Source organism: Brassica oleracea, chromosome C4 (genome assembly GCF_000695525.1).
Source record: "Brassica oleracea var. oleracea cultivar TO1000 chromosome C4, BOL, whole genome shotgun sequence".
NCBI lineage: Eukaryota > Viridiplantae > Streptophyta > Magnoliopsida > Brassicales > Brassicaceae > Brassica > Brassica oleracea.
In genome coordinates, this window is record NC_027751.1 from 51,782,783 (window position 1) to 51,796,345 (window position 13,563).

General features: G+C 37.0%; 1 protein-coding gene across 1 annotated transcript; it reads right to left on the minus strand.

The window, feature by feature from the left end:
* Positions 1 to 2,082: 2,082 nt before the first annotated feature.
* Positions 2,083 to 4,974, minus strand: LOC106337586 (probable inactive leucine-rich repeat receptor-like protein kinase At1g66830). Its single transcript, XM_013776692.1, has 2 exons — positions 3,538 to 4,974; positions 2,083 to 2,817 (listed from the first exon to the last, which is right to left on the minus strand). Exons 1-2 carry the CDS (start codon positions 4,820 to 4,822, stop codon positions 2,192 to 2,194), a joined length of 1,911 nt encoding a protein of 636 aa, XP_013632146.1. The 5' UTR covers positions 4,823 to 4,974; the 3' UTR covers positions 2,083 to 2,191.
* Between the last annotated feature and the right edge of the window lie 8,589 nt (positions 4,975 to 13,563).

The window sequence follows — 13,563 nt, forward strand, 5'->3', positions numbered from 1 at the left end:
GGTGGCGTCTAACGAGGATTGGTGGATGAATAGAATGAACGTGACATACGGTGCACCTGCATGAAGATCAATGATAGAAACACTTTAATAAATCTCATTGGCCAATGATGATACAATGATGTCACTAAGTGTGAAACTATGGACCTCGTCCGCCGCCGTCGTTAATTTGGCGCACCTCTTATCTATAAATCTTATCTTTATTTAACTTTTATATTTCTGACTTTTTACTCTATATGCTTATCAAATACAGTATATAGCAACGTTTTGGCTGTGTTTATTCTCTTTGGGGTTTTTATTTCATTTTTGTTATATGGGAACTACCGTTTATGTGCCTATGGTTGGTTAACTGGATAGAGACATAGATCGATGAGTTGGAGTAGCTACACAATTTTTAAAACTCGAGCTGTTTCTTAGTTAATCAACAAGAAGCCAAATTTGTATGCACAAGCACATGCACCTATTCATGCATAGGTAATAGACGAAGTTCGTTGCGCACCTAGTTTACTATGAAAATTAATACTCGTCATAATAAAACAAGAAGAAATGTCTCTAATATAATGTAAATCTCTCTATAAAAAATATTCTGCAATTATCAGAAAGAAACAAAGAAAGGAGAAAAATATAAGAGCAAAGCTCGTCCGTGGATGAGAGAACACGTGAGACCTCATTTTAGCTTTCTCTATGCTGTATAGATTTTATCAACTTACAGTTTTATATTAAAATAATTTGATTCCCCGTCAATTTTTTTAAAGTATTTATGTTCTGAAAAAAAAAGATTACGTTGATAGAAGTGGGGAATCGTTCGTGGTCCAGCTTCGGCTTTTATAATGTCAACAAGTTTAAAAAGGGGGCCTCTCTATATTAGTTTTTTAATAAGAACTTCTATATTAAGCAAGTGTTTCTCTATTTGTTTATTAAGTTTCCTCGAATGGGCTGCTATATTTGGAAGTCATCAATCGTGCTTGGGCGAGATATGTTTTCCCATGAAAGACCTCTCTTTGCCGTTTTTTCTCTTTCGTCTCTTTTAATATTATAAAAGAAAGTAATACATACTTTTTGTTGCGAATTTGAACAAAGGACCAACGGTGGGGTGTGGTCATGTTTGACGGCCTGACAAAAATTATATTCGAAAACATGTAAACGCTAAAGATGGGCTCGGAGCCTCAGAATTCGTCATTTCTGATTCATATATGTGTGCATGTATAAACTGATCTTCATGCGCAAGAACCATCCAATCATGCAGTTGAGTTTTATCTTCTTCTGTAAGTACTGTTTGGTTACAAATTAGAGAAAACTTATAGATTAATACAGCTCTACTAAAAAGCATCGAGTTTTTTAATCATACATCTTTTTTACTAAAAAATCTATGTATATAGTTAAAAATCGAATCTCGGTTCCGACCAATCAAAACAAACGATTGAAATACATGTATAATTTAATAAACCCACTTGCCACTTGGTTATAGTATACTGAAAAAATGGGATGAGATAATATATCTATCATGCAAAGATAAGCACGTACAGTCAACATATTTTGTATTTTAATAAAGTTTAATTATGGGCAAATCTCCAAAATAGCACTTTTCTAAGTTTATATCACAAAAATAACACTCAAAAACTAAGATGACCAAAATAGCACCTTTTTAAGTCTATCTTTTAAAAATTTTAATTTTTTTATTTTTCAAAATTTGAAATCTTATCTCCAAAACCTCATTTCTCAATTCTAAACCCTAAACCCTAAACCATAAACCCTAAACCCTAACCTCTAAATCCTAAACCCTAAACCCTAAACCCTAAAATCTAAACCCTAAATCCTAAACCCTAAATCCTAAACCTCACCCTTTAACTCTAAACCCTAAGTTTGTGATTTTTGATAAAACATTAAGTGCTATTTTTGTGACTTTTGACCTTGAATGCTAGTTTGAGAACATAAACTTGATTTAATGCTATTTTTGTCTTTTTCTCTTTAATTATTGAAACATATCTTTATCATATTCCTTATCTTATAAGATTCTAGATGGCAAGACAGAAGAAGCCCATGATACAACCAAACACTCTTCCTTAAGACACAAGGTACTTGTGATGATAAACAAAGCACTAAACCCTTCATTTAAGCTCGCCATAGAAATTACATAGCATAACTTTGTTGCCTGAAATTAGCATACACATTTCCTGGCTCATGCACTGAAGGTTTATACCGTTTTGATTCGACCTAAACTCTCAGACACAGATCTCATCCTAGGACGCAACTCTGGATTTGTATCCGTGCAGTTCAAAGCCACACGAATAGCTGCAATAGCTTGCTTATCAGCTAACTCTTGTTTTAAAAGCTTGGGGTCTAAGATATCGGCCAACGATCTCCCTTCCTTGTGCCACTTCCTCACAACACTAACGAGTTCCTCTCCTCCGTTTTCAGAGAAACCACCAGGCAAACAACCAGTCAACAACTCCAACAGAATCACACCAAAAGAATAAACATCGCATTTCTGAGATGATTTGTAACCGGAAGAAGCTCTGGCTTCTGGTGCAAGGTAAGCAGCTTGAGGAGGAGCTGAGAGTCTTGTCGCAAAGCTTTGCACGTTGGTGGATAGTGAATGATCTGGTAGCTTGGGGTAACCATGAACCAGACGTGTGAGACCGAAGCCTGAGACGTGAGGAAGTAACTCATCATCTAACAGGATTTTGCTTGTTTTTAGGTTGCCATGTACATACTTTCTCGAACTGTACTCATGTATATACATCAAGCCCCGAGCAGTCCCTTGCGCTATGTGTAACCTCTCAGCCCAAGAGAGTGGAGACCGTGTATTCGAAGGCCCACCTACACAACAAAACAAAAACACACACACACACACATAGTCAACTTTGTGTCATAATCTAACATACATGATACATCTGATTACAGAATCAAACATATCACATGCATACTCGCGTACCATACTGAAAATCACATTAGGTCACATTAAATACTCTCGTAAATAGAGACTACCATTAATTCACTTAAGAGACTAACGTTTTATCATAAAAAAGGACCACACTACATTACTTAATCTATTACATGAACTCCATAGAGAACCAAATCTGTTTTTAATTTATTTTCTGGCACTGGCAGATACAGTCCCCATGCTTGTCCTCTATATCTACTGATTCAAGTTTCAACACATGTAAACCAAGAACGCTTTAAACAAAAGGAGAAGAATCCAACATTAGTCAGTAGTCACTATCCCACAGTCACACAGAACAAAAAAAACATTTCAGGCCAAAAGCATTGACTCTAGTTTCAACAATTGTATTTAACACATGTTAACCAATAACGCTTTAAATAGTAAAACAACAAGGAGAAGAAGCCAACATTAGTCACTATACACCACATGTCCACAGTCACACAGAACAAAAAAGCTCTGCACATTCAGACCACAGAGCATTGATTCCCACGAGATAGTTTCAACAGCTATGTTCAAATAAAACTGATAATTAGGGGTTTGTAATAACAGAATTAATATTACATTTTGAAACTTGATGAGAAAGACTAGTGTCTTACCATGCAAAGCAGAGTACAAGCTTCCATTGCCAATGTAATCAGTGATGAGAAGCTTCTCGTCCTCTGCATAGTAATAAGCTCTCAGCCTTACAATGTTAGGGTGGCTGACCATACCGATGTTCTCCACTTCGTTCACGAACTCCTTAAACCGCCACGTGGCGTTACCGTCGCTGAGTCTTCTAACCGCGACAACGGCGGAGGAGGAGGAGGATGGTTCCGCCGCCACGACTCTGTATACAATCCCGCTCCTGCTCTTGCCTATCACGTAAGCCGAAGCTCTCAGCAAATCCTCAAGGTCTAGCTGAAACCCTTCGTCAAAGGCTACAAATTTACCGTCTTGCCCTTCTTCGTCGAACTCTGCGACCACCGTCTCTGTTTTGTACACGGCGGAGGAGCTCTGTTTTCTCCGGATCAGCCACACCGATAGAGAAACAGCTCCGATGACGACGGACACTCCAGAGATCAATGAGACCGTTACAGAACCGGTGGTCTGCTTCTCGTGTCCTTCTTCCTTGCTGATCACGCTAGGGTTCGGTTTCTGAAGCTCTTGAGTACTTTCCGGCTTAGCGGCGATGAGATTAGGGATCTCGAAATCTTCGCACGGTGTCTGCGACGGGAAGCCGCAGAGATGAGAATTTCCGGCGAACGCGAACGGTCCTTGGTTCAACAGAGAACCCACCTGAGGTACTTTTCCGGTGAGGTCGTTGTGGCTGAGATCCAAGGTGACGTGGAGAGGTAACCGACCGTACGACGGTGGAATCTCGCCGGTGAATCGGTTAAACGAGAGGTTTAGAGTTCCGGCGAGGCTTCCGAGTTCGGTGAGTGACTCGGGAAGTGAGCCGTTGAGCCGGTTAGAGGATAAATCGAGATGGTTTAGTGATTTTAAGTGGCGGATTTGGTCTGGGATCGGACCGGAGAGTGAGTTGTGAGAGAGATCGATGTACCGGAGGTTAGTTGGTTCGAAGAGGCGAACCGGTACCGGTTTGGAGAAATTGTTGTGAGCTAGATCGAGCCGGTTAAGCGAGTCGAGTAGACCGAGTTCTGAGGGGATGTAACCGGAGAGACTGTTCCCGAAGAGGTTGAGTGACGTGACTCGGCCGTTTGTACAGGCGACTCCGGACCAATGGCAAGGAGTTTGGTCGGATTCGGACCAGTGGTTCATTACTTTGGTCGGGTCGTTGTCCACGGCGGATTTGAGAGCGAGAAGAGATAAACCGTCGGAGTTGAGAGAAGAGCAGAGAGAGATGGAAGAAACAAGAAGTGGTAGAATCCAACTAAACTTCATTTTCTTGAAATCGTTTTTCTTTGGTTCGTGTAGTGATGCAACGAGAAGTTGCAGAGAAAGAGGATCAACAGTGAAGAAAAGGTTTAGATTCTTTTATGGTTGCATTGTAGCAACGTGGAGTAAAGTAGTCATGATCACAAATTTTGAAATTCTTGAGCGCATGATTATGGTTTGAAATTATAACAATATAATATAGATTTAAATATATTATATAGTATTGGGATTCGTCTTTTTGGTTTCTAATGTGTTTTTTCCAATCGCATAAATGGTTAGTTTATTAGTTGAATAATGCAAGTGGGATCTTGTTACAATGTTTAAAGTTTTGTCCGCGTTGATGATAACTAGGATCGTTGGATTTATAGGATAAAAAGACAAGGAAAAGGCTAACATATAATTTACTACTTAGTACAATATTTTGAATTTTAGATTGCGAATCTTTAAACTGCTATGATTTGAATTTGTATGTGGGAGATAATTGTATCCCTTATATATTAACTGAGAATCATTACAACATTGTTTTGTAACCACGTGTCGCTATGAAAATGAAATTCAGAATTTTTAGAGAAATATGTTGGTACATCTTAACTTATATTATACTTTTTATTAAACTGACTATTAAATTGATAAATAGTGTATAAAAGAATATTCTCGCATTTTTCTTAAATAAAATATACGGAATTGTCTAATATGATTAACGTATATATGACAATCAATGATTATGAATAACAAATATTTGATAATGATTTTTGTGTCTTAGCTCTTTTATGTTTAATTTTATATTACTAAAAAATATTAAACACCCACATTAATTATATAATAAAAAGATTAATTTTTTTCTTATATGTTATATTTTGAATTTTTAAAATGAATATAAATTACTAAAAACATTAAATGTATCACATTAAAATTTTGTGATTAATGGTTTAACTTTTTTAGTAATAACAAAATACAAATGATCATAAATCCTATAAATATGAAGTCTCATTTACTAGACATTCATATTATATATTAATATAGCTTAAAATTAAACTATATAACATAGAAAAATACTTAAATATGATAATTTCTAAATTTGTATTGAAAAAGTATTAAAACCTTAATATTTTAATTTCAAAATTTGCATTAAAAAAAATCGCACATTAGAAATTTTTGTCTTTCATATGAATATGAATTATCAATAATAAATATTTATATTAAAATATACTATATATCTATGTCCATGTCATTGAAATTTATTTGTATTCCATATAAAATATATAAATTGATTGTTTTGATTTATTTACTAAAAAGAATATCGTGAATAAACAAGATGTATTATTTTGATTTATGTCTTTACTCTAATTTAATTATATACATAATATATAAATGAATACAAATAAATAATAATAGATAAAAATTAGTTATAACTTATATATATCTATATATATATATAACATTCATCACTCGCGATTGCGTGGATGTACAATTAGAAAACGACCCATAATACATCTTATATCAAATTATCAATGGACAAACAGTATAATAAGCAATATATCTGAATTAATATTTGTTTTCTAAGTTATCCCTTTTGTTTTGTGTTTGCCATTAGTTATCTTAAATGCCTAGTATCTTAACACATGTAGACCATCTTGAGCCATGAAACAATTGTACAGTCCTACTGAACCTATATCAGGTCAGTACTTCAAAATCGTAAGCACATGTTAGACAAAAAATAGAAACTAATCGACCCCTAGTGGTTATCTTATCATGAAGGGTGAAAAGCATTCTCTCTCAGCTCTGTTTCCTCTCTAAAATATTACACTGAGGAGAGAGAAAGCTTTGTTTTTGGGTCACCGGATCTGTTTCCAGTCTAGTTTCCCCTTTATCGGGCTTTGTTTCTGGGAAAAAGAGGCTTCTACAGTTCTTCTTCGCCGGCTTTCGTGATGGTTGAAACTTCATGTCGTGATGTGAAGTTCTTGGGGTATGGGTTGTGGTTTCGGTTTCGAATCCTCTTGATTAGTCACGTTTGGCTAATATGAGTGATTACGTTTGGTGGTCTGAGTCTGGAGGAGATCTCGATTCTAATCGTTTGATTCTCTCGGCGGTGTGATTTTGCCACCGAATCTCCTTTACCTTCAATACAGTTGTTGGAGGTAGATTTTCGGCGGTTGTGATTGAGGACCCGGTGGATTCCGGTGGCGAGTGCTCTGTTTCGTCTGGTGGTGTGTTAAGTCGGAGAAGATGACAGAGGATGGTGTTCCTGGTGTGACACCGGTGTGGGTCAGTGGTTCCGGGGCTCCGTCGATTTGGTCTCCGGCGTTGAATCTCGAGATGGCTGAAGCGGTGGTGGTGAAATGACGCGTGGGTCACGACGTTGTGATCGGGTGACACGTGGGCATTCTTACGCTCTTGCGAGACGCGTGGCGGTTTAGTGGGTTGGGCTCAAGGCCCATTTCGTTTAGTCCCTTTGTATTCGGGTTTTTTTGGATAATGTATGTGGGCTTGCCTTTTGAGCATTTGGTGTTAGTCCCTTAATAAAAACTATTTGATGGAAAAAAAAAAAAACTTATCATGAAGGGTGACGTTTTTATATAAGTACATGTGCTGAAGTTTTAGATTTCATTCAAATTAAAGGAAGGAAAAGACTGGTAGACAATAATTGATTGTGTCAGATCAAATTTTTAACCAACCGACAAAAGTCACCTGCCGAACATGCATTTGCAAGATGCCACTCTACTATAATCCTAGTTCTAAGGGTCCTTTAGTAATTAATTATATGAAGAATCAACAGTTCCCGTATAATGCAGCTAGATTCAGACATTGGGCTTGGGCCGACGTTTACAAAAGAGGTCAAACATATTATCTTTTTCTTTTTTTTGGCCAACTGATATTATTATAAAGGAAAAAGCCTAACTTAACCAAATCCAACCATAACAACTAAAGCCCAAGAGAGGCCCAAAACCTAATTTCAACAAAAACGAAAATCTTAAAACCGGCCCAACAACAAGCCCAAAAAACAGGAGGCCACCGCCCCAAACGCCAACGCACGGCGCACGTGTTGAGACCTCAACTGCGAGGCACACGTGTCACCAGATCCCTTCTCCAACCTCCATTGTCGGAGGAAACATGCAACCCAACACCAAAAACCGTACCCGATCTCACCACCACCACCTACGGCTGAGCTCCTTTGACGGAAAGCTTCCGTCGAACCATGTCGAGATCTCTTCCTGAGCCTCCAAGCCGCTAATCACGGGATTAAAGAAATCCCACATCTCATCTTGTTTGTCGTCAACACCATCGAAGATAATTACTCGATCTATTCGAGATTTCTTCATAGGGGACCAAACGAAGAATAGATGAATCAAGAACAAAGCTAAAGTCACACCCTTAAGAAAAGGGGTGACAATCAAAAACCGACGGTGCAAGACACAGAGCCTCCACACCTCGGACTCATAAGCCGGCGAGGAACGAAGCCATAGAAGCCTCTTTCTCCCGGAAACAGAGCCGGCGAAGCCTGCCTAAGAAGCAGCGCTTCCCAGAATCAAAGCCAAGAACCAGAAACCGTCGATAGAGCCCCGTGAAAGCTTCATCTCATCTCACAGAGGAGAGAGAGAAGTCTCGGTCTCCAGACAGCGCAATTAACTCCCTCCGTTTCTACTCGTTGATTAGTTACAAGGTACATAGGTCAAACATATTATCTACTAGAAACAATGCCATTGTGACTCTAGTTATGAATTCATTAACATCAATTTCAAAATACTCATATTGTAACTCATGCTCAGTGTTCTAAAAATAAAAATCCGTCTAGCCTAGACGCCGGTCTAATCAGCAAATCATGCAAATCGGATATGAACGAAATGATTATTTTCAATAGATATATTAAAAAATCAAGTTAAGCGTTTAAAAAATCAAGTTAAGCGTTCAAAAAATCAGCTTAGCCTTCCACTTAAACAATAATCCTCTGTAAGACGCCTAACCACCGTTGAGCAATTTTTAGAACATTCTGATTTCAAAAACATTGCTACATGCTTACATATTTTCCCCAATCATTTTCATTTTTTTTCTTGTGTCTCTAATCAAGAAGTTTTTGTTCAAAGTATAATCTCTTTCAATTAGAGACAAAAACTGTACAAAATTCTGTACAAACTCAGGCCTGCAAGATTAGAAGATGAAGCTTTCTCGGAGGAGAGATGAAAATTACGTAGCCTTGTTAAAGATGATGACGTGGCCCATAAAAGCTTCCAGACTTCTTTGCATGCATCTAATTGTAATTGCACGTGATACTCTTTCGTTTAATTTATTAAAAGTTGCATTAAAAAAAAGTTGGTTTTTTTTGCAACAAAAAGGTTAATGGTTTATAACTTTATACTGTATTATGCATGCTTTTATACTATTAAAGCTTTAATGAAAATACAGAAAAAGAAAGCTAAAAACAGCGAGAGCACTGCAGTCACTGTACGAGAAGATCTTGCCGTTCTTGGTACAAACACAAGGACAATTTAATGACGTGGGCCAATATTGGTAAGCTCATTCTTTTTTGCTAAATTGTAAATATCATTTCAAAAATGAATTGTTGAGGTTTACAAGATGTGATGAACAAACTGTAAAACCTTTAGAACATACTTCCAAGACAAAAAAAGGTAAAAAACATGGAAGCAGAAATCAATCGAACTTGAAACCGTTCTGCTTTGGAGCGAACAGGACTTCAAGTATCGATACAAACTTGTAGTAGTCGGATGGAAGGTTGAGCCGAGACGGGCTTGAAAGGAGAGACCCAAGAAACTAGAACGCAAGGAACATAACACTAGTAGGAAGCGGATTCAACGGCTACCTGCACAACTTGCTTGACTCCGAGAGACAGAAACGATCCCGCTCAAGGACTGTCCTCTAGGTCCCGGCTGGGAAAGAACTAAACTCGGATTCAGCAAAAGACGGGACAACACACACTACGGGTGCTTTATAGCGCTCAACTAACTCTGCAGTCAGCGTACGAGAAGATCTTGCCGTTCTTGGTACAAACGCAAAGACAATTTAATGACGTGGGCCAATATTGGTAAGCTCATTCTAATAGCATACATAAGCCAAAAATTTCTACTCCATTCATTCCATAAAACATAAACAAAATTCAAAAGAAATTATTTCTTCACAAATTTTATCATGAATAAATAGAATGGAATAATGTGAAATGGAATGAAATATATCGTTATTTTTCTTCATATTTCATTCTTATTATTCCATTATTTTCATTTTATATTTACAGTTAGAGCTTATATATAAAAAAATCTAAACGCTATTTATTAGTTCGTGTGTTCTTAGGATTCCTTTTTCTTTTATTCACAGAACCAGAACCACTGTTTCCATTGAAATCAATTTAGATTTCGGACCTTCTCCATGGATAAGACATCGAGCGTAACCATGGATAAAGATGAAGTGCTTTTATCAGTAGAAAACAAGGGTGGAAAACCCCTTTGTGCAATTGCAGTTAGAGAAGCCATTGATGCAATTGTTGCTCGTTCAAAATTGCTATCGAGCGATGGAGCTACAAAGACGTTGGTCGAGCACGATTCGGCAGCTGGCGGTGGTAGCAACCCAAGTATCTAATCTTGGGCCTATTAAATTGAATATCGAAACCTAGATGTTGTATTGTTTTTTGCATCTTTGTCTTTCAAAGTTTTTTTGTTCTTAGAAATAATGCAACTCTCATTTTGGCAATTTGATTTCTCCATACAGAAAATAAAATTGTTAGTGTTATTCAAAAGTAACGCTCATGCAAAATAACTTGACAACAAACAAATCTAAAGCAACTAACATAGAGATTACATGTTGATGTTGACTAAATATTACCAAGGAACAAGATACATAGGTATGAGGAACTTTTGTTAATGATCTGGGAGTTTGGGATAACCCGGAACCAGACTTCTGATACCGAAGCCTGAGATGTGAGGAAGCAACTCATCATCTAACAGGTTTCATGTATATAATATACATAAAAACCCCGAGCAGTCCCTTGTGCTATGTGTAACCTCTCAGCCCAAGAGAGTGGAGCCAGGGCGAAGCTACGTTGATGTTTATGGGTGCACGTGCACCCCTAATTATTTATAAAGTTAACTTTTACAATGAACATATGAGCTATAATTGGCTCATTTGGTTGTGGTGCACCCAGAGCCGGTCCTATAAATCTTAAAGCTACAAGCCAAAACCAAAAATGTGGCTGAAATGAAGCAGAGGGGTTTCGGAATCACGACTGGAATGTGAGACTATAGCCATGTAGACCACTAGACTAACACAGATTTTGTGAAAAAAGTGGCCGATATTTTAGTTATTATCAAGGCGGCCGGAACCCATGCTTCATCTGCTTGGGCCCAGGGCCGCCTCTGGGTGCACCCACAATTCTCAAGGGACATGTGTTCAATACTCCACTTTTCTAATTTTTATCATTAATATTAGTTATTGTGCACCCAGTAAAAGACAAGTCTGGCTTCGCCCCTAAGGCCGAGTATTTGGAAGGTCCACCTACAAAACAAAAACGCATACACAGTCAATTTTGTATCCTGATCTAACACATACAGATAGTCAAATGACAAAGGAAAGCAGACCTCGGAACGCGCTGCACAGCACGGAGCTCTTGCTTCATCTTTGACATCAGTCAATGAAGTTCCCTGATTAAAGAATCAAACATATAACATGCATACTAGCGTACCCATACTTAGGGATGTTATAATGGGTTTTGTTAGCGGGGTTTTAATGGATTTTTTTAAAAATGTCCATTTAGACTCATTTAGTTAAATAGGTAGTTTTACTAAGACTCATTTATTAAATGGGTTCTACTTAAAATTAGTGGAGACCCTGTTAATCCATTTAATTTAATATAATTAATTAATTAATTTTTGTAAGAAAATGTGATTGTATAGTTTTGGCGAAAATTTTGATTTTACGATTTATGAGAAAAAAATTCCGATTTTGCAGTTTTGTCAAAAAAAATTAGATTTTATAGTTTTGACGGAAAACACATTTTCTGGTTTTGGCGGAAAAATCTGATTATGCGGTTTTGGCGAGAAAACTCGATTTTGTGGTTTTAGAGGGAAAACTCAATTTTTATGTTTTGGCGGGAAAACTCAATTTTTACGGTTTTGGCGGGAAAACCCGATTTTACGATTTTGGCGGGAAAACTCAATTTTACGGTTTTGGCTGAAAAACTCAATTTTACGGTTTTGGGAGGAAAACTCGATTTTATGGTTTTGGCAGGAAAACTCGATTTTACGGTTTTGGCAGGAAAACTTTATTCAACGATTTTGGCGGGAAAACTCGATTTTACGGTTATGGCGGGAAAACTCGATTTTACGGTTTTGGCGGGAAATCTCAATTTTTACGGTTTTGGCAGGAAAATCCTAGTTTACGGTTTTGGCGAAAAAACTCGGTTTTACGGTTTTGGCGGGAAAACTCGATTTTACGGTTTTGGCGGAAAAATCTGATTTTGCGTTTTGGCGAGAAAACTCGATTTTACGGTTTTGGCGGAAAAACTCCATTTTACGGTTTTGGCGGGAAAAATCAATTTTGCGGTTTTAGAAGAAAACTTGATTTTACGGTTTTACCAGAACAACTTGATTTGCGTTTATATAATAAAAATCAGTTAATTTTTTTTATTTGTTTCATTTAAAATCAACGATAGTTTAAATGGGTTAGTACAAAAATTGTGGATCTAAATGGATATCTCTAATAGACCTATTTTTAAATGGGTTTAAACGGGTATGTGTCTTAAACGGGGTGGGTTTTACCATTTTAACATCCCTGCCCATACTGAACATCACATTTAGGTCACATTAAACACTCTCCCACGTAGAAACTACCATTGATTCACGTAAGAGACTAATGTTTTAATACTATATATCTTTTAAGTTTGATTTTTGAAACAGATCGTTATCATATTCATTATCGTATAAGATTCTAGATGGTAAGACAGAAGAAGCCCATGGCACAACCAAACGATCTTTCTTAAGACACAAGGTACATGTACTTGATCCGGAATTAAACCCTAAACCCTTCCTTTAAGCTCGCCATAGAAACTACATAACATAACGTTATTCCCTGTTAATTAGCATACACATTTCCTGGCTCATGCAGTGAAGGTTTACACGAATACCCAAACTATCAGACAGAGATCTCATTCTAGGACTCCATATTCGTGCAGTTCAAAAGCGACACAAATGGCTACGTAGTTTGATATAGTCATATAGATGTATTATGCGTCCTTTTCTAATGGTTCATAATCTCACGAGTCATATATAAAATAAAATCATTAGAGTTGTACACAAACATTTCATTTTCATATAGCCAACTTAAGAATCATTTATTACTATTATATGTTGTTTTGTACCATTTTCTTTGAAGATTCACAATCTAAAATTCAAAATAATGTTTTAGCCTTTTCCATGTCTCTTTATCCTATGAATCAACGCAACGATCCTAGTTATCATCAACGCAGACAAAACTTTAAACATGTAACAAGTTCAATTAATACACTAACAGTTTATGCAATTTAAGAACCATAAGGAACAAGAAAAAAGGCAAATCCCAATACTATATACATATAATATTGTTATAGTTTCAAACTATAAACATGCGCTCAAGAAATTCAAAATTTGTGATCATGACTACTTTACTCAGTACGTTGCTTCAATGCAGCCATAAAAGAATCTAACTACGTCTCGTTGTATCACCATACTCTAAATCTCTCGTATAACGAGTCACCGGCGAGATTCCAC

Excerpts from the sequence above, each read along its gene's own strand:
- LOC106337586 (XM_013776692.1), bottom strand. The coding sequence starts at position 4,822 with ATGAAGTTTAGTTGGATTCTACCACTTCTTGTTTCTTCCATCTCTCTC. Across the intron at positions 2,818-3,537 it reads CTTGTACTCTGCTTTGCATG|GTGGGCCTTCGAATACACGG; the intron begins GTAAGACACTAG and ends TTTGTTGTGTAG.